This window comes from Rhinoderma darwinii, chromosome 2, assembly GCF_050947455.1.
Source record: "Rhinoderma darwinii isolate aRhiDar2 chromosome 2, aRhiDar2.hap1, whole genome shotgun sequence".
Taxonomy (NCBI): Eukaryota; Metazoa; Chordata; class Amphibia; order Anura; family Rhinodermatidae; genus Rhinoderma; species Rhinoderma darwinii.
In genome coordinates, this window is record NC_134688.1 from 70,947,626 (window position 1) to 70,974,811 (window position 27,186).

Below are 27,186 nucleotides of genomic sequence, written 5' to 3' on the forward strand. Positions count from 1 at the left end.
ACAAGGGAAAGGTAGGGGGCTGTATGGCAATAGCTACAAGGGTGAGGTGGGGGCACTGTCTACATGGGGGAGGTGGGGGCTGTATGGCACTATCTACAAGGGGGAGAGGGGGGTTGTATGCCACTATCTACAGGGGGCTGTTTGGCAGAATCTACAAGGGGGCTGTGTGTGGCACCCAGGGAAGGGAAGTGGGTGTCATTATTTATACTATGTGTGGGTCACAAGGGGTATTATACTGTGTGGCGAGTCACTTAAAGGCATTATGCTGTGTTGAAGCACTAAAGGGGGACATTATACTTTTGTGGGGGTACTAAAGGGGTAATTATACAGTGTGGGGGCACTAAAAGGGTATTATACTGTGTGGGGTCATTATACTTTTTATAGGGCATTTTTTTATCATGGAGGGGGCGTAAAAAAAAAATCTTGCACGGGGCACCAGCTATCCTAAGGCCTCCCCTAGCTCCAGCGCTAGGGAAGCTCCTGAAGTCAATGTCCAAATATTGACAGTGACATCAAGAGCTTCCACAGCTACGGAGTCCCGGGCAGAGCACAAGCTGATGCTCTGCTCTTGGACTCCAGCGATAGGAAACTCCTGTAGTCACTATGTATATATGGACAGTGATATCAGGAGCAGTACTGGAGTCCCCAGGCAGAGCGCATGCTCTGAAACTCGGCTCAGGGACTTCAGGGCAGGAACCCTTTTTAACGGTCGTAAATCGGATGCCATCCAAGTGACGGACGTTTTTTACACAGCCCCATTGAATTGTATGGGGGCCGTGTAGTCGTGAAAACGGCCCAAAAAAATAGCGCATGTTCTATTTTTTGACGGCCCGGTAAGAAAGGCCGTCAAAAACTCGGCCGTGTGAAAAGCCCCATTGGGGTTAACATATTTGAATGCAGCCGCGTGATGGCGGTAAAAAAACAAACGGTCAACACACGGCTGTTAAAAACGGTTGTGTGAATAGGCCCCTAGCCAGATACCTGTTTGCAGACATTCAATAGGAACCTTCATTAGATGATCATGTCACAGCTCTTTACAGTTAAGATATGTTTACACGTGGCAAATTTGTGATGTTTCGACCACAGATTTTTGCAGCTTTCTTTTGGTGCATTTTGTTACAAATGACGGAATTGATTGTCTAGTTATATTTTACCTCATAAGGCTTCCTTCACACACACACACACACACACACACACTTTTTGTGTGGCGTTTTTTGGTCAAAAAAAGGCATCTAAAATACTCAAGATTTTTAGTAAAATGGTACATGTATTTTTTTTATGCCGTTTTTAGTGGCATTTATACTAATAGTGTGTTTTACCACCTGTGTTTTATTTAGATGGCATTCTTCTCATTGAAAATCATGTGATTCAATGATCACATGATGCAAAGATTTATCTTTGCCACACATGCTTCTTTCTGAAAAACACCACCTAAAACACCATTAAAAAACCCAACACACATTGTCACTTGCATATTTTTGTTGCAAGAGGAACAAAAAAAGCCAGACTTGCTGTGATTTTGGAGAAATGCCACTGACCTATAAAACGCAAGTTCAAATAAATTAAGCGCCACCTAAAGAAATGCCATGTTTGTAGGACATTTTATATTTCCCCATTGCCTTCAAGCTAACATCTAGCCACAGCGAAGAATTGATGCATAAAGGGAGAGATTTACTGAGCTAAATTTGGTTTATAATTCTGGCTCATTTTGAACCACAAAATTGGCGTACATGCCTTGTGCCGGATTTATTATGTGTTTTAGACACTTTTTGCTCCCACCATAGTTCATGGTCCATCAGTCAGAACTGACCATATTAGGAGATTACAGGTAATAATAATTGTCAATGATTGTAAAAGATAAAATAAGTCCATCCACTTTAGACAAAAGACAACTGAGTGCAGCAAACAATATAAAGAAAGTGTCCGATTTCTTCTAAATTCCAAAGTAATAAAAACAATTGTTGTGCTCTACCAGTGTACAAAGTGAAGATAAAAGATACAGCCTTCTTTCCTAATTCCAGGAATAGTTGACAATTCAGTTGTTAGTTGTACCTCGGTCTGGCGTACCGTCCGCTGATGTAAGACTGGATGTCTACACTGTTCAAGAGAAAACATACGGACAGACATAGTACGATCAACCTCCAACTCATCAGGGGCATTATACTCAAAACATGAGTTGAAAAAGTGCATTTAAAATCGATAAAAGTCCATGCTGGGTCCAGCCACATACCACCGACTCGAGTTTCGCCTAGAATGGCTTCATTCGGGGCATGACCTCTTCTTCCGGCATTGCGCATGCTTTATCATGATTTTTGGTCATATGGTAAACATTACAATATTTTATTCATCTATTGCCAAAGAAAAATAAACAGTATGTGCAGCAATGTAAGAGTACAATATTTTCCACAATATTAATGGTTTTCTATAAATCATGATTCTATAGTCATTATATGGTGGGAAATATGTTTTTATGTACATTATGATCCTTGTGTCTTTTTCTCACAGTATATAGTATTGTTCACATCTGCGCCAGGGTCCCGTTCCGACGTTCCGTCTGAGCTTTCTGTCGGAACGGGACCCTGACTGACACAAACGGAAACCAAAGGTTTCCGTTTCCATCACCATTGATTTCAATGGTGACGGATCCGGTGCTAATGGTTTCCGTTTGTCTCAGTTGTGCAAGGGTTCCGTCTTTTGACCGAATGCATAGCGTAGTCAACTACGCTATCGATTTCAGCAAAACGACGGAACCCTTGGACAACTGAGACAAACGAAAACCATTTGTACCGGATCCATCACCATTGAAATCTATGGTGATTGAAACGGAAACCTATGGTTACTGTTTGTGTCAGTCAGGGCTCCATTCTGACGGAAACCTCCGACATTCCATCAGAACGGAGCCCTGGCGCAGATGTGAATGAAGCCTTAGATATATGCTCTGAAGTTTGAGTTTTTACTACTTATTCTGACGCAGTGGAACCGTTGGCTAAAAGTTGAATTCTTTTTATAAATAAGAGTTGTCTTAAGGAAGTATAAATATATAAATAAAACAAATGTTATTTAAATATATAAATAAAACAAAATTCTATTTCTTTAAAACCTACATAATTTTTTTTTACATCTTTTATGATTTGATTTGGTTTTAAATGTGTATTACTATCAATACTATAAACAATGCAATGTATTTCTATTATTATTTTACTTATAATACATATAATACAATATATATATACAGTATATTATTATATTTTCCATTCGTATTTATTAAACCCTATCCTACTTTTTCCAATGGTATCTTCTAAGTCAGTAAATCCCAAACTTTTTATCATGATGGAACTCTGATAAAAATGTTCTGCTGTTGCGATCTTCTATGGAACCCCTAACCAGGATCCCTAGAATCCCAGGGTTTCCTGGTTTTGGAAAAACAGCTCTGTCATAGCCACATATAAGGTGTTTCTACTAAATCCAATGAAGACAATTTCAAACCAGACATTGTCATACAAATTGGCATTCATATTTATTCGGTACGCAAGCAATGTTGACTGTTGACCTTTTTTACCAGGAAGTTCGGATCTGTGGGAGGTAAATGTTGGGCTATGTTTATGATCAACAGCGTGTTGTCTAATCAAAGAACAATAGCAGGTTATGTGATAGCTTTTGGTTTAGGACAGGTTCAGACTACATCCGTATTACAGCCGCATTACTTAGACCTCCCGGAGTTCTACTGTACTCAACTTAAATTAATTTAAGATTCTATGGGGATCTAAGTTTGGTTTAGTAGATCCACGGGGGCATTAAGGTCATAATAGAGACGCTGAAATGTGGACACATTATGGCTATCTAAAAACCTAAAATGTTTTTTTTATGGAAGAGACATTTAAGAAAATGAAGTAACAGAACAATTTAGTAACTTTGTAAATATATTTCTTATATTGTAAAGTTATATCCTACCAACGCTGCATTCATATTTCTGAAATCTCACAACATTCCTTGCTGGCTCAATGTCTACATCTATATTCTTTTGATGATTTGCATTCTGGGAAGACATATGGGATAAAGTAAATGTTGGGGGTGTCTCTGTCCTCAAGCTTGTCAACTATTTCCAATAACAACCAACAGAATTGTGAATGCAGCTCTGGACTATAATACCGGCTGTAATTCATGACACGTACAAGATACATAATAAGGTAGTGTATTTACAAAGTTACTCTGCTTCATGTATCAATATATAAACATAGATTCTTATGAAAGGTAGACATACCCCTTAAAGTGAATTCATCAAGTATCAGTATGACCATCAGATGTTGATAAAGCAATGATTTAAAAGAAAAACGTATTGGAAATTATCAAAATTGTTACAAATGAAAAAAACTAGTTGCTGCACTGCTCCTATAATGGTTGTCTTCTGCAGGGTTTGTCCGTTTACAAGATAAAATTCCTGGAATTTCTATTGTAATCTATGGAAAAAGCCAAAATCAACGCAACCACCGAGGCTTGAAGACGCAGACCATCCAGCAACAAAAATGGTTAATGAGATTTTTTTACCACTTGTTTTGAAAACTGTTCATATAGTTTTCTCCTCCTCAAAGAGTTCATTGAGAAATATATAAAGTGGGGCTCCACCTTATTTATGATTCATACCCCTAACTTCCATAAGGTTTTGTGCAATACACAATGAAACACCCTGTACATAGAATAACATGTTCTCTAATATTCCCTGAGCTTCATATCTTATTCAATGTGGAGAACAATTTTACCATCCATACATAGAGTCGATGCCTATAAATAGATCCTTACAAGACATAATGTACAATAGATTCAACAGCTTTCTTGAATGTGTTCAATAGGATAACTTTGCATAGTCTAACATATGAAGGTATTTATATGGGTAAACTTATATACTGTTAGTAACTGCATGGGTTATTACAAAAATAACAAACATAAATGACATTAGCATATTGTTTTTTAGCAAATCATACGGTGCATTCCAATCCTCATGGATGATCATATTTATATAAATGGTTGTCATGCCCAAAAGTGACAATGCTTAACTCAGTCATGTACGGAATTATTAAATATTCCAAAATGCACTTAAAATCTATGTATGTCGTATGTACAGATGATAATCACAGTCTTGTCATTGTATCTTCTTTTGAGGGGGGTTCTTCTTGTGTGCTCTTTGTAACTGACTGTAGCTCTTTGCTCATTGTGTGTTTGACTTCATCTGATTGACTCATCTCTGCTAAACTGGTGCCACTGGCAGAAGGCTCTAATGGTAGACATTCCAAGGTGTCCTTACAACCTTGAATTACTATGCATTGTTCATCCAGTTTGTTGACATTTAATTCGGAGTTAAGTTCTTGGCTTTTTACCGACTTCAATGTTTTTTCTGTTGGGCTAGATATTTCTTGCTCAAGAATTTCCTCAGAAACGGAGTAGATTTTAGTAGAACTCTGTTCTGTGTTAGTAGTTTTTACATGTCTATGAAAAAGCCCAAAGCTTTTTACGTCTTTGGCAAATTGAATTTTCTTCGGCTTTTCCTTAGCAGTCTCTGAAGCTAGCAAAGCGGAGCCATTGCTCACATTGTTATGCTTATCGGTCGTTATCTCTCCCGTTCTAGGATGAATCATTGTGGTTATGTCAAAGAAGCTAAAGTTGTTCTTCTTTGTTCTACTTTTATTTTCCTTGGGTTTACTTTTCTCTTCTGCCTCCACTGATACATTGTTCATTTTAGTATTGTGAAGATTTAACTTGTTTCCTTTTAACAATCCCAAAACTTCGAAACGGAAACTAGAAATATCTTGCTTTAGTTCCTATGAGAAATTATAAAAAAAAATGTCATCATCACCAGGATAAAATAACAATAGTGCAGGTCTTCATAGAAAGACTCACACTCTAATGGATTTATAATGCAAACATTTCATTATTTCTTTCCCCTGAATGAACTGTTTACATTTACTTTCAAGCAACCTGAAGTTTTACTATTAGACACTGATGTCAATCAAGGTTCAATAGTATGACATGTAAATGTTTCTCAACTAGTGTCTACCATGGTAAAATATTTCCTTTTTTCTGATAAGATTGCTACATCCAATATCAGCACTAATATATGCTATAAAACATAATCCAAATAGTACATGTGTCCTTCCTTATCTTTCTTCTTGGCTCAACTTTCCTATAACTGCATTAAGTTATACAATTTGCCATGAAACCAATTCAATACAATCTTCCGGGATCCGGTAAAAATAGATATATATTAAACACATACGCTTCTTTAACGTAGGAGTCTTTGGTCGATGGATGATCGACGCATAGCATCCGTCAGAGGCCTTTGTTAACAGCCATTCAGTAAAAAAAGTATACGTTAAACATATACTTTTTTAACATGGGACTCTATGAGCGACGGATGACTAATGGATGGCATCTGTCAGAGTTATACATTCTTTTTATATTTGTTTAACATCTCGCGCCATGCATCTCAGGATATGTTTGGTTTAGAGATAAGTTAAGGGAGGACATATCTGTATGCTGAGATGAGTGGCACGAGACGAACAGCTTTGAAAAAAACATGATTTCACAATATTCTGTCGGAAGTTGTTTATACGGTATGTGTCTATATGCGGCCACCCAGTGATTGTGACTTTATTTGCAGTGGAAAGTTTTGCTAGCATGTTAAATTGGAGTTCTTGAAGAAAGGAAGGGTGGACACATTGATGACATGAAAGTAGGTAATGTATAAAGGAAAGAACAGTTTCCCCCTGTTGGTCATAATCAGTTTTGGAAACACAAGCTAGAGATTGTTTACCTACTTTAATTCGGAAGCCTTGCCTATTAGCTAAATCCAACAGTCACATCTAGGAGCAATCTTTGGACTAGTAATTAGAGTCTTCAAGGACTGTATCCAACCCCTTTCAAGCTCCTCAATGCCAAGCCGACATTAGTAATAGTAAAGTGACAGCAACATTAATGGGTCGAGGGGAGAGATAACCACAGTGCATTTTGGGAAGGCCGTCTGAAAGGCATTATGGGGAAGCCAGTCCAAGGTCATATGATCCTTTCACTAATCTGTAAATTGGCGGCCAGTGATTGCTGGCGGTCGCCTATTTGCAGTGATTTGTGCTAAAAGTTTCAGAATTCGCCAAATCCAGCTTTTGGGAAATTCGGATTGAATTTTATTAGTGTAGAATTGATTTGCTCATCTCTACTACTGATCTAAATGCTCCAAAATGGCTTATGGTTGTACAAACCCTCATTAATATGCAGAAGTAGTAACTGCTACTGAAAGAGGGTCAATATTGAATGACTATGGTTGAATCCATACCTCTGATGGAAGATGGCGATGTATTCCACTATATACGCATACAGTGGGGTACGTGACCGGAATACCCCTGGATAGAGTGCTACCTGAAGTGCTGTTTCCACCGGATAGCTCCTGATGTCTCTGTCCATATATGGACAGTGATGTCAGGTGCTTTCAACTATGGAGTTCCCAGCTAGAGCATCGGAAGCGCTCTGGTTGGGGACTCTGGTGCTGGAGCCCCTGATGTCATGGTTCATATATGGACAATGATGTCAGGGGCTTCTCCAGTCTAGGAGTTCCTGACCAGATCACTTCCGATGCTCTGGCCAGGGACTCTTCAGTTGAAAGCTCCTGACATCACTGTCATTATATGGACAGTAATGTCAGGGGCTTCCTAGTCCCAGAAGTAACGCCCAGAACGTTTCCGGTGCTTTGAACGGGGACTCCGTAGTTGAAAGTTCCTGACATCACTGTCCTTATATAGACATTGACATCAGGAGCATCCCCAGGCCTGGGATCCCCATATTGAGCGCTACCTGATGGTCTTCTCGAGGACTCCGGCCCTGGGGAAGCTCCCCAACGTATATGTTTAACCTGTGATGGATGACATACCATGTAGTACAGGTTTTTCTGTGGGATCCCTCAGGATAGAATAGCGTAGTCTTCTACGCTACTCCATTCTTAAAAAATTGTATACTGACGAATACAAGCCCTCTAAAGGAGTCCTATAGACGCTTGTGGCATGTATGTCAGGAGTTTTACCGGCGTATAGGCTAAATGTAGAGTATAAAATCGATTTCAATTGGGCCTAACATGTTGAATTAATTTTATATGGCAACATAAAGGTACAGTAATAAGGTTTAAAAAGCATCAATATGTTTTATGTCAGTTGTATGTCTTTTCTTTAACATGTTAAGATGTACGGTTGTAGTCTCTAAACCAGAATAGAATACCCAAAAAATTGGGAAACATATATGAAAATTCTATATGAATATAAATTTGAACATATTTAATTCATATAGTTAAAGGTAATGTATTTGTCTATCATTCAGAGTGAAGTGTTGCCTCATGAAGAAAACTCAATTTCAAATTGAAGTTTGCCCAGTGATCAGCTGGGCCTGACTTTAGAAACTCATCGGATGTTACCACCAGTTATTATTTTGTCCACTAAAGGAAAAATGTACTATTGCATACAGGTCATTTAAATGAAGGACCGACTATGTAATATATGGACAGTTCATGTTCACGAGTGTGACCACCCTTTTTTAAGGTCAAGTCGTTTAATCTATTGAATGCACAAAATTAACTAGTAGTAAACAATTAAAGAAACAGAAATAGTCAACCTATAATACCTTGAAGTTTTCTTCTGTTAACCCTTCTTCAGTCTTAGCATCTCTGATCATTGCAGCAACATATCTTTTAACAAGATTCCTCATAACCTCCTGACAAAAGAAGATGAGATACATCAAACATTTCACTTTCCAGCATAATAAAATCGTATGAAAATAATCAGGGGATAAAACAAATAAAATGGTAATGAAAATATAAATTAAATTTTTTTCATCCCTAGGACGGCAGCAGTGCTGGTGTTATCTAGAGCTTCTGATGCTTTCAAACCTACCTGTAAATAAGGTTCTTAGATATACTGTAGAGCATGAGGCAGCAGTTGTGCTGCGGAGCCTTTGCTGCTGCATAGTTTCACTGTAGGCCAGATGTCCAGTGGAATATGATCCAGCAGAGGACATGGCACACTGGTCTAGACATTGCTAAAGGGCCACAATAAATCAGTTGTTATACAGCGAAGGTCCCTACGTGGTGTTTTTGCACACGGTCCACTGTTTTTACCACACTTTTAAAACGTGGCAGCTCCTTGCCTCACCACTACTGCTACATGTGAACCTAACTTAGTTGAGCTGTATCTGTTTATATCTCATCCTCATACTCCTTATAACCTCAAGACCCACCACAAATGCTGTAGAACATATATCAGTAAAGAGTTACATATTTTAAAATATTTGGGTTTTAAGATCCATGGCAGCGTTATAGATTCTAGTTGAAATGTTTATTTTGTAAAACTGAGCAGGAAGGAGAGGAGGAATGAAACAATAAATATTTTCTTGCCTATAAATCAGGGATTCTTAGAGAAATCGAGGAGCGTTACAGGGTATTTAACGCGTGAAGTGTCAAGTTAAAGTTGGCTACATCTGTATCAATCAGTATAATGGTAATATCGTAGTTTGTTAAAGGGTTGCCTCATCACAGACATCTCTTTTATATGAGAGAGCCACTGCGAGAATCAACTGATCACAACGTTCTGTCTGCCGAGACCCCCTGCAAAATAAGCTGTTTTTGAAGTTGCTGTCAGCTGATCATTACATATGTAGAATTACATAGCGGCCATTTAAAATTATAATACTTGTTAGTGGCTCTCCCCGTTCTAGCTCATAAAGGGGAGTCCCGAACAGAGGACCCCATATATGATGTCCATGTCATATGGACAGAGGTTGTACTGATGGGGGAATCCTTTTTAGCTGGGCTCCATTATATTACAGCAACGATCTGTGACTCCAGATAAACTCCATTTTCTGTTGAGAGTTTGGGTACACTGAAATTCACCTCCTGTTTCATGAGAGGTTTATACAGCTATTCTGCCTCTCCCCCATATTTTTATACTGCAGCTCTGTGTTTTCAGATTGGCTGCTGTATAAAAGCACAAACCCACCTCAATGTCACCAAGAAAGCAGTGTATGAAGAGTTGATTTATATGAAACCAAGGACAGAGGGATTATAAACTACCCCCACCAATAACCACAAATTAGAAAAAGTCGATGATGGGGTAATTGCACACATATACATACTATAGTGTGGGACTTTTTATGAAAATGTTAAATAACCTGATATTGATTGTGTCTTCGAAGATTGTCAGCTGCTCTTCTCTGTAAAGAAAAAAAAATCTATTTAATCACGTAAATAAGCCAAACATGTATGGTTAGATGTCTCTCAATATCATTGGCCTGTGAGCCACCTCTCATTTTTAGATTGAAATCCCTTGTATTGGCCATTCGCCATCACAGGAGGTATGATCTTTTCCTTTTTATGAGCATAAGAATCTCGAAAGTTGTCCATGCACAGAGTAAGTTTAGCACAGTAACCTACTGAAAATAGAAGGGGTTCATTCTTAGGCCCGTCCACCCTCTGCGGAATTGCTGTGTTTTTTCTGTCCGGAATTGCGGACAGAAAAACTCAGCAGAATACAGTAGCAGCATAGTGGATGAGATTGCGCTTCGTAAATATTAAGTGCAGAAATTGACCTGCGGTGCATCATTTTCGTACCGCAGCATGTCAATTCCTGCTGCGGAAAGTGGACTGAATTTCTGCATTTTTCAGAGGAGATCTTAAATCTCCTAGCATTGAGAAAAAAAGTAGTAAATTTACTCACCATTTTCTGCCGTAAAAACCACAGGAAATAGTGATTTTTTTGCTGATCAGAAAGTCTGCTATTTTCAACGGAATTGCTGCAGAAATTTTCTGCAGCAATTCCGTTGTGTGTGGACCAGCCCTTAAGGCCCCATACACATGACCGTATTTTTCATCCATCCGTAAATACTGTCCGTAAATACGTATCTGTAATCATTTATAGTCATCCGTAAATCATCAGCATATACGGAACGGTGTCCATAAATACTGTCTGTAGTGCATCAGTAATGCATCCGTATTTACGGATCCACTTAAAAACAGGGAGGAATCTTGGGTAATCTCCTGGCATTGCATAGCAACGCTTCCGTAATTACGGACGGCTACGGATGCACATTTGTAGCTGTCCGTAATTACGGAAGCGCTCAAAGACAAAAAAAAGGACATGTTCTATCATTTCTACGGCACAGACACCCATCCGTAGAAATACGGAAAAGTGTCCGTAGGCCATGGAAATGAATGGGTCCGTAATTATGGATGAAAAATACGGTCGTGTGCATGGGGCCTGACATTGATTTAAATACACATACAAAGTTGGACGTCCTATTATTTTGGAGCAAACGTGTATTATTATAATGTAGATATAAAACCTTTAATATAATGCCATTGCCATATTTTGGGGCACTGAGATGTGGTGTAATATCATGTGACATTACTATGATAGCGTCTGTAGAGTATGGTGTCTGCTAGAAAGGATGGAAAGCAGGGCCGTAGCTATAGGGTACGCAGAGGTAGCCGTCGCACATGGTGCTTAGGGGTCCCCCTGCCACATAAGAAGACACCAGTATAAATGGCACATGGTTGGTGGAACTTCCAGTTCAATATTCAACTTCTATCAGTATGACCTCATTATCAAATATATAGATATATTCTCATTGGATGACTTGATTGATTTTCCATATTCAGGTTGCATTAAATATTTATATTTCTTCTAACCTATGTACTATGTACTACAGTGTGACTATTATTAATTTCCCTTCGGAGATCAATAAAGTCTTTCTTATCTTTTATATTTAAACCTGTAAAATAAAAAAATGTTGCCGGCCATACTGCCTGCATATTACTATCAATTTTACTAACCCCTAATGCTCCAAAACTTTCAGGCTTTTTTCTTTTGTACTTCTTACATATTTGTTTCCGAACCCATTTACAAAAGTACCACAGAGATTTAGGACTTGGAATTATATTGAAAGGGGTGGGAAGCGTAGCTCCTTCTTCAAAGTAACTCATCCAGAGCTTTGTTCTTGCAAACTTCCATTCAATGTCCGCATGATCCTAGGGAGGTGACATAAAAGAACATTAATAATAAATGCAAAATGTGACATGAGTTTGAATTCTTATGCTAAAAAACGAAATTTAAGTTTAAATATACACTCCACTTTAGTTTTGCGCAGAGGTAGAAATACTCCAGATCTGGGGCAGAATGCTATCTGGACACTATCATAATATAATGCTCCGTTATTTTGGTCCAACAGTGGCCAGAGCATTAAAGGGGTTGTCCATGCATCCTATTAGGGCATATACATTTCATAGAGGGGGTCCCTCTGCCTGAGACCCCCCTTTATGAGTCAGAATAAAAAGCCTTTTGGTAAGAATGGTCCCCACTTTGGTGCACTTGATCCCTCCATTTATTATATGAATGAACATTTATCTGAATTGTTGCCATTTAATACTACTTTCAACAGTGGCGTGCCATCATATGAAAGGGGCTGTCTGTGGTGAGACAATCTATTTAATATGAAATAGAGCCTTCTAGTGTTGGTTGGGTATTAACTTTTCTTCTCAGCTATTAGCCATTCAATCCGGGGGAGGGGGAGGCAGAAGGGGGGGGGGTATTGCAGTGCCTTTCAAGGGCAGATGTAATTTGTGAATTTAAGTATTTCAATGTGATTGTCTTAACATCTTGTACATTTTATACATAGGATATAGTTCTAAATGCAAGTAGCTAATTTGTAGAGACAACTTGTTTTGGCAGCTTAAAAAGACTTGTTTAGTTTGGACTGCGCCTTGCAACAGAACAGGTACCCGAACCATGAACTGATCTCCGGGGCACCCAACAATTAGACCACGGTTGCCACCTGTTTTGTGGGAAGAGGTTTTCCAAACAGCTGTTAGCACTGGGGAAAGGATATACTACATGAAATCAATGTGCCATCCATGTAATCCACAGGTGAGCTGTATACTCCAGAGGAAGCTTCCTTTTTGACATCCACATAGACGGGGTTGTTCAAATCCCTTTCAGGAGTTATATGTTGGTATGAAACACAAATGTTCAGGTCCAAAATCCCTGCTTAGTTTCCAGGACTTGTCTAAAATGGACATGTGGCTACATTTAATACTTTCTACTGGCTTAAAAACATGACGGGCTCTGCAGGCCACAACTATGCCTCAAGTGCTTGCACAGCCTACAATATTAACAGAAAATGACACCCCCATTACATCCAGCAGATGAAGAAATTCAGAGAAGAGACCACTGCTTACTCTGCCAGCAAAGGACCCATAAAAGTTAAACAATGACCTGGATTCATACAAACTCCACTGAAAGGCTAGTGTTTCACAGCACTGAGCTGTTATATGCATAATATAAGATCAAATTGTCTTTCTTGGAACATTCCCATGACAATAAAAACAAATATAAAGAATACGTAATGAGAGACGACAAATGTTAAAAAATATATCTCACCGCAATGAGCTGGTAGGAATTGTTCATCATGGCAATCAGCATGTTAAGAAGAACGACCAGGGAGATTACATTGTAGGTGCCAAACATGGTTGCGCCAACAAATTCTGTAAACTTGTGATCAGGTTGTACTTTTGTAACATAAAGATTGATGAGTCCAAAAATTGACCAGAACAGAGATTGCAATGTTTCAAATAGCCTGCAATAAAACAGAAAAAAGATCATCATTTCAGAGATAATTTCCTAACACAACATAGATAGTATGCAATAATTGAAGGGTATTTTTATGAAAATATGAATTTGACACGGCGGAATTTCATGCTGATTCTGACACATTTTCTACATTCGAATGAGCATCAAAAATGGTTGTAAAATCCTCCCATTGCTTCAATATGTTAACATAGCCTGCTTCTAAAATAGTGACAAGCGATCCTCAATGCAGTTGTCACCCACACAACAATGAGAGGGAGCAAAGTTCTCCGGCCATGAGCATGAGGGCCAACCAGGGCAGGAGAAGATTGAATCTCGCACATTTCTGAACTTTATGGTCCTAACTTTTTTTTTTTAAAGGCTATGTACACCTTTGGCCTTTTTTTTTTCAATAAAAATGTCTATCAGTGTGCATGGTGCAACTCTTTAAATACTTTTTATTAAAAAATATTTTTATTTTTTGAGATACAGCTGCTTTGTATCCTTTTTTCAGGGCAGCTTTACCTTGTACTGAGACTTCAATCTATTAGATCAGCGGGACTGACGGGTTCAGTGACAATGGTTCCTGCATATCTGTGACACGCAGGATCCACCTGTTATCGATAACATCTAAGATATGTCACTGAACCCGTCAGTCCCGCTGACCTGACAGATGCAGGTTTCAGCACTAGATACAGCTGCTCTGTATAAAGGATACAAAGCAGCTGTATCTCAACAAGTAAAAATAATTTTTTATAAAAAGTATTTAGAAAGTTGTGCCAAATACACTGATATAGATAGATAGATAGATAGATAGATAGATAGATAGATAGATAGATTTAAAAAAACACTATTTCAAATGTGCACATAACCTTTAAGTCAGATTTTATAAATCCTTTTCATCCACCCCTTCCGGTACAGCTTTTGGGTACATAAATAAAGAAGACTTTAGCATGGTAAATGCATGGATTTGTCATTACATGTTATAGGGCATGGTATCATACACCTGCATCATACAATAATTTATTGGACCTCCAGTAAACATATTATCATTGTAATCATCCACTTTGGGCATTCACTTTGCCTTATTTTGACATTTACATCAGATATGTCACAGAAATATACAGAATATTAGATACTCCTATCACTAACCAGGCAAGGTAAAAATAATTGTGAGATTGGTAATATTGCCTAATGAGGATCACTCCTTAAATATCTTATGTCTTGTCAATGCTGTGGATACTAAACCTGATGTGTCAAGCCATCGGATTCACATATTTCCCAATTTATTTTAAAATATGCTCCTTTTACTAACTGGGTTACTGCAATCCAATGCAATTCTTCCAACTGCTTTTTAACTGATACTCAATTTGGTATGAGCTCCATGACATGGGTAGAAGATCAGTCTGTTCCATCATTGGCATTAGGAATCGTTTTCTGAACCCAGACCTGAAAGTGACCCATAGTGTCTGATATATTACTATAGAGACAGCTTGGCTCGCTAAAGGAATCAATAGGGATAGATTCCTTTAAACTAACCCACTAATATGGGATCACTTTCTCATTTGGGTACAGTAGTAAGACGGTATTTTCCCAAATAGCTTCTATATATATTGTTAAAGATATAGGAGATTACCTCCTAGGTGTTCCAATCAGACACCAACAAATCCATTATCCGTCCAGTTGGGATTTGTATGTTAGATACTCTACTTAGTGTAATTATTAATAGTGTCTATGTAGTAAATTTAATAAAAATGTAGCTTCTGAAACAGTAGGTTTTAAAAGTCTTAGCTGTTAATAAGTAGCACAGTCCTGTAATACCGGTGGCTTGCCAATTCTCAAATCCCACTAATATCTAAAATCCGACAGTCTACGGTTTAGCCAGAGGGTATAACATATGAATCCCATTACCCACCTGAGAAATGTACGATTTCAACTTTACCTTATGCATCAATGTAATAGTTAAACACTTATTAGGTGGGCAGAAATGCCTGATTCTAGCTATAGATAGTAGTGGGCATTCTCCCATGTGATGTTGGAGTATTACCCTCTACAGTCTCAGTTTCACCCCAATTTTTAAAGTACTAGCTCTGTGAGGCAATATAATACAGCCAAGGGTTTGGAGTTATGAGGGTATACATGGATCATGTTCTGAATACTCTCATATTAATTTCCATGTAAAATTACAATGACCTATGTATTGCCCATGACCTTTATATATGAAAGCTATTGTCTTTTCAATTAAAGAATTATTTAAAAAAATCCTCTCTCATTTAAAAGATCCCAATTATTTATATTCACAATATTTCTATTCACTAGATTTCAGCGGACCTGTTTGGGACTGGATGGAAATATGTTATTGGCAGGCTCATTGTATGCTTTTATTTAACTTCATCTTTTATTCCGAGTGTTAATTATGAGAAGGGTAATGACATGGTATTTTTTTTATGAAATGCTTGACTTCTGTCCATTGTGTGCACTTGTTGAAGTATTCCTCATTTAGCTTAATTTAGAGACCACCACAAGATTTTAAAAAAAGCTGGAAACACAAAATTATGCAGATATGTAGATAGAATAAGAGTTGTGTAGAAGGAGTTTCCATTCTAAAGAGGAGTGGCAAGTGTAATGTGAACTCTCAGGCTTGTAGAAACAGTGACCGAGTCGTAGCTCCACTTTCTCTGTGACATGGCAGTCAAGAGTAAAAACTTCCTGTTAGTGACTTAGGAAGAAGAAGAGGACTGCAGCACAAATGGCTAAGCTTTTAAGGGAAAGGCTCCACAAAGGTTTTGTACAAGAGGATCTATCTGATAGATAGATTAGATAATAGATGAACAGAAAATGAATGGATGGATAGATAAAAAATGCAAAGATAGAGATCAAAAATTGAGCAGCACTCCGCAGAATCAAGTGAGAAACGGAGGGTACTTTATTGCCATGTACAACGTTTCAACTCTGTCCACTAAAGCCTTTTTCAAGCCTTGATAAAAGGCTCTAGTGGACAGAGCTGAAACGTTGCACATAGCAATAAAGTACCCTTTATTTTTCACTTGATTCTGTGAAGTGCTGCTTAATTTTTGATCTCTGTATATTGGGGACAGTGGTCGGTTCCCAGGGCTTGCACCCACACACTGCCTGTTCTGCTGGACTTTTGGATGGATTAATGGATGGATAGATAAATAAATAATACAATATTAGATAGATAGATAGATAGATAGATAGATAGATAGATAGATAGATAGATAGATAGATAGATAGATAGATAGATAGATAGATAGATAGATAGATAGATAGATAGATAGAAATATATATTTATAGATATGAGATAGATAGATAGATAGATAGATAGATAGATAGATAGATAGATAGATAGATAGATAGATAGATAGATAGATAGATAGATAGATAGATAGATAGATAGATAATACAATAATAGATAGATAGACAGACAGATAGATAGATAGATAGATAGATAGATAGATAGATAGATAGATAGATAGATAGATAGATAGATAGATAGCAAGATATATTTATAGATATTAGATAGAAAGATAGATAGATAGATAGATAGATAGATAGATAGATAGATAGATAGATAGATAGATAGATAGATAGATAGATAGCAAGATATATTTATAGATATTAGATAGAAAGATAGATAGATAGATAGATAGATAGATAGATAGATAGATAGATAGATAGATAGATAGATAGATAGATAGATAAAGCATATAAATTGTGACAAATTACAGTTTATTACCTGATATCAGACGTACGACTGCATTATGTAATATAATGTAAATAAATACAAATATTTATTTGATCAGCTCGATGTAATCTATACCATAATAAAGGATAACATGTAAATAAAAAGAATAACGTTTTGATGTATCACTTACGTGGAGAAGGCATTGTTTTGCTTTTCACACCGAATTCCAATACAGTTGAAGGACTTATTTTCAGTTGTATAATAATTGAAGTATAATTGATTCAATCCATTTGCAAACGACAGTAACACAAGACAGTATATAAAGAGAAATTTTAAAATATCCAAAAGCATTCTTCCTAAAGAGATCTGCAGAGGACCCAGGTGAGAATTGGCTGTGAACAACGAGATCAATCTCAAGGAGCTGAAAATATTCGCTATAGCAAATAATGCTTCAGCTACTAAGGTTGGATGCCACGTGACCCAGTCGTGTCTGGGCTGGTATTCTTGACTGTACTAAAAACAACAGAAAAAAGTAACAAGGTTAATTTTCTAAAAATTCCATTAATTCGAGTTATATTCATATATATCTGAAATTCTCAGAAATTAACAACAATCTTTCATTCTATCAGCAAATTCCATCAATAAAAAAGTGACAATAAAACAGTTTTCATAAATTTTAATGAGAACAAATGCGGTTCTTATTGCCACTTTTGCAAAAAAATAAAATAATAAATAAGTACCACAGCAAAACAGAAAAATGCTAAAATTTAAATAAACATAGCTCTGCCATTTTCTAATGGCCTGTTCACATCAGCGACAGGCTTTCGACAGGCTTCCATTTATCGGTTCCGGTCTAACTTTCCGTTGGGGGAACCGATGAACGGAAAACCAAACGGAAACCATAGCTTCCGTTTGCATTCCCATTGATTTCAATGGTAATGCTTCTGTTGCAGTTTGTTTCTGTTCTGTAAGGTTTCCGGGTTATTTTCATGGAAACAATAGCTTAGTCGACTACTTCTATTCCACATGGATTTCAAAATCACTGCTTGTAGTCAGTGAGGGTAATCCTTAATTGTTAACAGATGATAAGAATCTGTCATGGGATGATCACACAAGTCCACGGCTCATTACAAGACAGATCTCTGATGTACTGTCTCCAAAGAAAGAAAGGATGTAGCATCACTGTCATTTACCACTCGAAAAATCATGCAATATGAGTCCATCATGCATTGTAATTACTGATAATGTTTACATGGAAACTCAGAGCTGTTAGTGTGAAAAATGCGGTGTCCTTACTGGATGCCTGTTTTGTTAGGCCCTTTTCACACTGCTTTTCCCCTACTTGTTTGACATACGTTGGAACTTTCCGGGAGCATTCATTAAACATAACTATAGGTTCCCATTATACCGACAGAGGCCAAAAAAGGGTTCTATTGGTCTCTGTCAGGGATACCATTTTTGCTTTTGGTAAATGGAATAGCGCTCTAGTCTTAGCTGTTCCACCAATAGGCATCCAGTAACAAAAAGTATACACCTGAACGGCACTATATGGCATCTGTTAAACATATACATTATGAGCTTTTCATTAGGTTTTCATCATGTACATGTTAAATGGATTCCATAATAGCCTATGGTTAACGCATGCGTGTGACCAATGCCAGACAGTGGTATCCATCACCGATATTACGGCATCCATCTAACATATACGTCATGAAAAGCTCCTGACGTATGCATTAAACAGATGCCACAATAGTCTGTTGGTGACAAATGCCAATGTTTAGGCATCCATCACAGCCTCCGATTTTCCCAGCAGATAAATCAAGCAGAAACTATAAATGCAGTGTAAAAATAGATTTAAGATGAGATATCTGTCTAAAAATTATGGTTTACATGTATAACTTCCTTGGTGGGAATCAGTGATAGTTGTTTTAAATGAAAACGGTTATTTTATTTTTTACATGCAATACCATAGGTAACAATCCGGTGTGCTTTTAAAATGATCGTCCCGTAATATATGCACGCTGGGAGGGAGGAACACTGCTGGTACCCCACCAATCAGAGGAATGGGATTCCCAAGCCCTCCTTCTTCCCCAGTGTACCCCCTGCAGTGAGGAGCAGCTTGAATGGAGCAGCAGTTGAACATGCTCCCTGACGCTCCATTCAATGTCTATGGGGCTAACGGAAAGGGTCCAACACTCTACTAGGATTTTGAATAGAGCAGCACCGTTCCTGCTCGACCACCGCTACAGTTAAAGTTCTTCTTCCTGTGTCTGTGTAGTGAGGAGTAACGGGGGAGGTTTCGGTACCCCCATTCTAGTGATCAGAGTGGTCCCAGCAGTGAGGCCCCCAGAGATCAGACAATTATCACCTATCCTGTGTATACGTGATCGATGTCGATCTTGGGACAACCCCTTTTTAAGAGCATGAAGCTTTCTCTTTTAGAGGGGAAAAGCACAATACCACCTAGTGCTAATAATGTTTGCAAAATACTTTTCAACACAAAAGACTATTAATGAAAGCAAAACATGTAAGATGCCTTTTCAATGCATGTTACATATATTATTATTGCTAATATTAATAATAATAATAATAATAATAATAATAATAATATCAATGTTGGAAAGCAAATATAAGTAGAACAGTTTCTTTTTATTTAAAGAAAACCTTTAATCTCCCTATACATGTGCAGCTGAGTGCAGCATGTAATGGGGAGGGCTGCACAAATTCTGGGGCACGTTACATATTTTTTCTACCTCCCTCCGTTATTTAGATATCGGTGCCGCTATATTTGGCTCCCGATATTTAAATAGACCCCTGAACAGTCAACGGGGCATGTACTGGCATGGGGGCGTGTTACTATGGCTGTGACACTGTCCAATCAGATATAGACAGTGCCACAGCAAGAGCGAGCAGAGAAAGTGCACTCTCTCTCTCTTCAGCTCTTGCGAGAGATCAGTCTTGTATTGTCTGCTGAACTGGTAACACTGTCACTGCTACGGACAGTGTAAGCGCTCCCCAACTCATCCACTGTCCGTAGCAATGACACGCCCCCTTGCCAGTTCGGGTGAAAAGACTGATCTTCAAAGCTGAAGAGAGAGAGCGTGCACTTTCTCTGCTCGCTCTTGCTGTGGCACTGTCCTTATCTGATTGGACAGTGTCACAGCCATAGTAACACGCCTCCTTGCCAGTACACGCCCAGTTGACTGTTCAGGGGGTTATTTAAATATCGGGCGCTAAATATAACGGCACCGATATCTAAAGAACAGAGGGAGGTAAAAAAAAATTAAAGTGCCCCATGGTTTGTGCAGCCCTCCCCATTACTTGCTGCACTCAGCTGCACATGTATGGGGAGGTGAAAGGTTCTCTTTAATTTAATCTAGATATTAAACTTTAAATATTGATATTACATCTGAACTGTACCTGAGAATATGCAACAATTTTTAATGAAATAGTTGCCAAATATAATGAATTCATTACGAAATCCATTAAGTTCCACCAGTCATTTACATAATCCTGAAGTCCTCCATCCCACATCTGTTTAATTTCAGCCCATATGATACCTGTTGTTTTTTAAAGAAGACATTTGAAGATATTTAAAGTAATGAAATACAAAAGGGAGAATAAATACAGTTTATTAACTTAGCATTTATCAATTAAGAACACATTACCATTAGAACCTCATCAGATAAAAAGTATTATATACACAGAACAATATTAGCTTATCTGAAAATCCTACACATGACCATTTTTGGGATTTTTCTCTGTCGATATGTTGAATTGAAAGACAGAGGGGTCAGTTAGTAGCTAATGTATTTATGGAGTTATATAAGAGCGGAAAAATGGTCAGCTTTTATTTTTTCAGAAATAGCACCACTCTTGTTCATGGGCCGTGTCAGGTATTGCAGCTCAGCTGCATTCACTTGGAAAGGACTGAGCTACAATACTAGACACAGCCTATAGATGCGAGCAGTACTATTCTAATTACATACAATTCCTTTTAATATCAAATAGTTGATTAACTACTTAATTACAGAACCGTAAATTCAGACTGAGTATTAGCCTTTTCATGGAGGGCTAGATAATATGGTCTACAGCACGACTCGTAAGCTTTACTGAGCAAATATCATGTGAATTGTGACAAATTACAGTTTAATAAATTGGAATTTAGGAAGTAATGGCAGGAATTTTTGCTCCATGGACATGAAATGTTACCATTATTCTAATGCCTAAGAGACAGGTTTTTGTAATAGATAGCATTTATCTTTTTATCCTATAGCCTTCACTCCATGGCACAAACAATATCAGGTAATTGACTACAAAGTACTGTAGTCAGAACCCTTCTATTATCTGTGTACAGCGGCTTGTCCCACAATCATGCAGAATATGCGGAATAGCCCTCTATTCTGAGATAGAAGGGGTTCTGACTCCAGTACCACATATTAAGTCAAGTCAATTCTCTGCTTTTGTTTCCTGTTTTTGCTATGAAATAAATGCTGCAATATATATAATACACTTCAAAGGCAATTTTTCATCAGAAAATTACATATTATTTACTAAAAGTAATTTGTAATAAAAAAAAACATTATTCTCTCTCAATATATATACACTGATATTTCCTGTTTTCTGCAGTCACTTTCAGCTTTGCTGTATAGACTGGAAAAGGGTCAGCAGAGTCACCTCGTTATCATTGGAGGAACTGATGCTAGTTCTATTATACTGTGAGGGTATGTGCACACACACTAATTACGTCCGTAATTGACGGACGTATTTCGGCTGGAAGTCCCGGACCGAACTCAGTGCAGGGAGCCGGGCTCCTAGCATCATAGTTATATACGATGCTAGGAGTCCCTGCCTCTCTGCAGGACAACTGTCCTGTACTGTAATCATGTTTTCAGTACGGGACAGTTGTCCTGCAGCGAGGCAGGGACTCCTAGCATCGTACATAACTATGATGCTAGGAGCCCGGCTCCCTGCACTGAGTTCGGTCCGGTACTTGCGGCCGAAATACGTCCGTCAATTACGGACGTAATTAGTGTGTGTGCACATACCCTTAGAGGCCTACATAAGGCAGGATAGTAACACTTTACTCACAGAAAAGGCTCTGTATGCAGCTCTCCTGCCACTCCCTAGTCTTTGGGAGGAGGGAACTTTACTCCATCTCATCCTGGAGACTGAACTAGCATATTGACACTTTTCTGACCATTAACTCCTACCATAAAGCAGACACACCCTGATGCATTGTCTATACCAGGGGTCTCAAACTCGGCCGGGTAAGTGGGCCGCATATAGAAAAAATGGGAAGTTGACGGGCCGCATTACTTTCAAATTTGATGCAATACAAAATTATTGCTAATCAATTAGTTATTTGAACTACTATAACACTATATTACTAGAATAATAATACTACATTACTATAATAATAGCGCTAGGTTTAAAATTTGAGATATTTTTCCACGTGCTTATTTCAACAATCCAGCTTTACAGTTAAAGTGTCGCTAAATGCAGTCCGGCGGCTCAGTTAGCACACATGTCAAGATTGGGCAGCCCCTTTTTAGATAGTGCCGCAGTGCTCTCTGTGGATGCTGCCGCAGTGCCCTCTGTGGAGGCTGCCCCAGTGCCCTCTGTGGATGCTGCCGCAGTGCCCTCTGTGGATGCTGCCGCAGTGCCCTCTGTGGATAATGCAACACACCCCTAGATAAGGCCACAGTGCCCTCTGTAGATAATGCCACAGTGCCCTCTGTAGATAAGGCCACAGTGCCCTCTGTAGATAAGGCCACAGTGCCCTCTGTAGATAAGGCCACTGTGCCCTCTGTAGATAAGATTACAGTGCCCTCTGTAGATAAGGCCACAGTGCCCTCTGTAGATAATGCAACACACCCCTAGATAATGCCAGTGTCCTCTTCAGATACTGCCACAAACCCACTTGTAGATAATGCCACAGTGCCCTCTGTAGAGGCTGCCACAGTGCCCTCTGTAGAGGCTGCCACAGTACCCTCTGTAGAGGCTGCCACAGTGCCCTCTGTAGAGGCTGCCAAAGTTCCCTCTGTAGAGGCTGCCCCAGTGCCCTCTGTAGAGGCTGCCCCAGTGCCCTCTGTAGAGGCTGCCCCAGTGCCCTCTGTAGAGGCTGCCCCAGTGCCCTCTGTAGAGGCTGCCCCAGTGCCCTCTGTAGAGGCTGCCCCAGTGATGTCAGGGGCAACCCCAGAGCTGGAGTCCCAGGCAGAGCGCTAGTAGGCTTTTCCTGGGACTCCAGCTGTGCTCCTGACATCACTGGGACTCCTGCTCTGGGGAAGCCCCTTACATCATTGTCGATGTATGGACAGCGATGTCAGAGGCTTCCCCAGAGTCCCGGAGCAGAGCCGATAATAGCGCTCTGCCCGGGACTCCGCTCTGGGGAAGACCCTGACACACTGTCCATATATGGACAGCGATGTCAGGGAATTCCACAGAGTCCCGGAGCAGAGCCGACACCAGCGCTCTGCTCGGGACTCCGGCTCTGGGGAAGCCCCAGACATCGCTGTTGATATGTGGACAGCGATGTCAGGGAATTCTCCACAGAGTCCCGAAGCAGAGCCGACACCAGCGCTCTGCTCGGGACTCCGGCTCTGGGGAAGCCCCAGACATCGCTGTTCATATGTGGACAGCGATGTCAGGGAATTCCACAGAGTCCAGGAGCAGAGCCGACATCAGCGCTCTGCTCCGCTCTGGGCAAGACCCTGACACACTGTCCATATATGGGCAGCGATGTCAGGGAATTCCACAGAGTCCCGGAGCAGAGCCGACACCAGCGCTCTGCTCGGGACTCCGGCTCTGGGGAAGCCCAAGACATCGCTGTTCATATGTGGACAGCGATGTCAGGGAATTCCAGAGTCTCGGAGCAGAGCCGATACTAGCGGCAGATGATATCTTTATAATGGTCAGAGTTCTGTTTTTTCAAAGCACCAAATCGCCTGCGTAGACATGGACTTGAAATATAACATTTTGGATATCTGCAACCACCACTAGGGGGAACTTATGAGCTTATTGCATACCCCTGTTCTATACATACAATATTGAAAGTTAGTGTGTCTCCAATATGGCAATTGCCAGGTTAGTTTTTAAAACTAAAATAATTAAATAGCTACAACATTAAAACAAATGACAAACACATTATTTTTCTTCTTAATGGAACTAAAACTAAGTAAATTAGACATTCTCATGATTAAAAAAAAAGCTATATTTTTCTACCCCAAAGTAGCATGTTGTAAGATGGCTGGGCTGCTGCAACCTGACTCTGGAAGCACTTGCCTTGGTCTATTGGCATTCATTATGGTAGCAATTCATTATTACAACAATGGAACCATAGTCAAGTGTTAAAGAGCTCTGAACTCCCTGGAATCAGATTCTGAAAAAAAACAAAAAACTTCTGCTTGGGTCAGGATCAAAGAAAATATCTAATTTGCACTTTAATTAGAATTTTGTAATTTCATGAATTGATATGGTTATTTATCTAAATAGAGGTTTAAAGGGCAATTCTATTACCAGCAACAAAACATATAATATATTTGGACAGTACACAACTCATCATACAACTTCTGTATTTCACTAATTTAAGAAATAAACTGAAGGAAATATCATAGATGTCCAATATATCAGATGACCTTTCTATTCATACATGTAACACAAAAGCCTTGGACAGTTATATGTGGTGTTATATTTCACTCCTTTGCCTGTTACCCAGTTTGTTATCCACTCCTATATACCATTTGATTGTTTTTGCTTCTATCCAAATAGCTCCAACATTTTGATGTGTTTAATTTCTTCATATATCTTTATAATGGTCAGAGCTCTGTTTTTTCAAAGCACCAAATCGCCTGCGTAGACATGGACTTGAAATATAACATTTTGGTTATCTGCAACCACCACTAGGGGGAACTTATGAGCTTATTGCATACTGTTATGCATTCAATTCAATAATAATACAGTATGCAGTAAGCTTATAAGCTCTACCTAGTGGTAACAGCAGGGAGCTAGAATGAAATGTTTTAAATATATGTCTATGCACGGTTGTATTTTGCAGAAGGCACAGCGGTTCGGTGCACAAGGTGACACTGGGCAGTATATCGAAGGTCTCTGAATTTATTTTTTTCTGATCTGGGGCCTGATTAATTTTAGGGGTCTGATCTTCAGTTTGATTCAATTTAGGGGTCTGGGTCTTAATTAATTTAAAGTATCTGGTCTAGGGTATGATTTAATTTAGGGGTCTAGTCTTGGGCCTCAATTAATTTAGGGGTCTGGTCTATAATCTGAAATCATTTAGGAGTTCTGGGCTCTGAATTCATTTTGGGGTCTGGTTTTGGGTCTGAATCAATTTAGTAACTCGGTTGTTTAAGGGCAGCTTATTCTGGGTCCTGATTTACTGCACACTGGCTGATATAATGCAATGATGTCATCAGTGTGAGATTTACATAGGGCACTATTTATGGAACAACTTTATATGAGGCACTAAACATGACATCATTTTATATTGGGCACTTAGGAGGGCAATATCTGTATGGAGCTATTTACTGTAGTGCACATTAAAGGGTGGCGCTATGTGTACGGCACTGTTTACTGCGAGGCACTGTCTTTTATTGCAGTACAGTATTTGAATGCACTGAGCAGCACAGTAGACACTTTATTAGGGGTAATAGCAGGATAGCAATTTTAAAAGCAGCAGCAAGTTGGGGGGTTTCTGAAGAGGTTGAGGATGTGCTATGAAAGCTTAGAGGTCTGTACAGAAAACTCTGCAGAGGCGAATTGCAGGTGGAAGTAGTCGCCATGGCGGTCTGGGACAGGTGGAGAAAACGGGGAAAGCGAATGACTCCAATCAGAGATGACGTCATTTGTAAGTCAATGGATTTAATTGTTTATTCTGCCTTTGACTGCCTCTGATCAGTATTTTATCAATTTGTCCAGTCTACAGTGAGGTTATAATCTGTAGACCGCCTGTGGAATCTAACCACTATATGATCACTGTATTCAGTCTCAGTGTGGTGGTAATATTCACTAACAGTATGGTGGTAAATTTGGTATTCCTGCACTGGTTTTTATTCAGTAACAGTACTGTGGTACTGTATTATTCCGTCACGGTAATGTAGTGTTGCTTAGTCATGGTATGGTGGTGTTATTTAGTAATAGTATGGCGGTGTTATTTATCAACAGTATGGGGGTGTTATTTATCAACAGTATGGAGGTGTTATTTATCAACTGTATGGGGGTGTTATTTATCAACTGTATGGAGGTGTTATTTATCAACTGTATAGGGGTGTTATTTATCAACTGTATGGGGGTTTTATTTATCAACAGTATGGAGGTGTTATTAATCAACTGTATGGATGTGTTATTTATTAACAGTATGGAGGTGTTATTTATGAACTGTATGGGGGTGTTATTTATCAACTGTATGGGGGTGTTATTTATCAACAGTATGGAGGTGTTATTTATTAACAGTATGGGGTGTTATTTATCAACTGTATGGAGGTGTTATTTATTAACAGTATGGAGGTGTTATTTATCAACAGTATGGAGGTGTTATTTATCAACTGTATGGGGGTGTTATTTATCAACTGTATGGGGGTGTTATTTATCAACAGTATGGAGGTGTTATTTATCAACAGTATGGAGGTGTTATTTATCAACTGTATGGGGGTGTTATTTATCAACTGTATGGGGGTGTTATTTATCAACAGTATGGAGCTGTTATTTATCAACAGTATGGAGGTGTTATTTATCAACTGTATGGGGGTGTTATTTATCAACTGTATGGGGGTGTTATTTATCAACAGTATGGAGGTGTTATTTATTAACTGTATGGGGGTG

The 27,186-nt window shown here is 38.9% G+C and overlaps 1 protein-coding gene across 2 annotated transcripts in view; it reads right to left on the bottom strand.

Moving 5' to 3' along the window:
* Positions 1–3,243: 3,243 nt before the first annotated feature.
* Positions 3,244–27,186, bottom strand: part of TRPC4 (transient receptor potential cation channel subfamily C member 4) — a 240,270-nt gene continuing 216,327 nt past the window's right edge. For both annotated transcript variants that reach the window (XM_075851740.1, XM_075851741.1), the window contains 7 exons: positions 20,770–20,909; positions 17,540–17,862; positions 13,458–13,653; positions 11,855–12,049; positions 10,195–10,236; positions 8,653–8,742; positions 3,244–5,813 (listed from right to left, as the gene is read on the bottom strand). In XM_075851740.1, the coding sequence (XP_075707855.1) occupies positions 5,127–5,813; positions 8,653–8,742; positions 10,195–10,236; positions 11,855–12,049; positions 13,458–13,653; positions 17,540–17,862; positions 20,770–20,909 (1,673 nt within the window). In that variant the 3' untranslated portion in view covers positions 3,244–5,126. The remainder of the gene's footprint in view (positions 5,814–8,652; positions 8,743–10,194; positions 10,237–11,854; positions 12,050–13,457; positions 13,654–17,539; positions 17,863–20,769; positions 20,910–27,186) is intronic.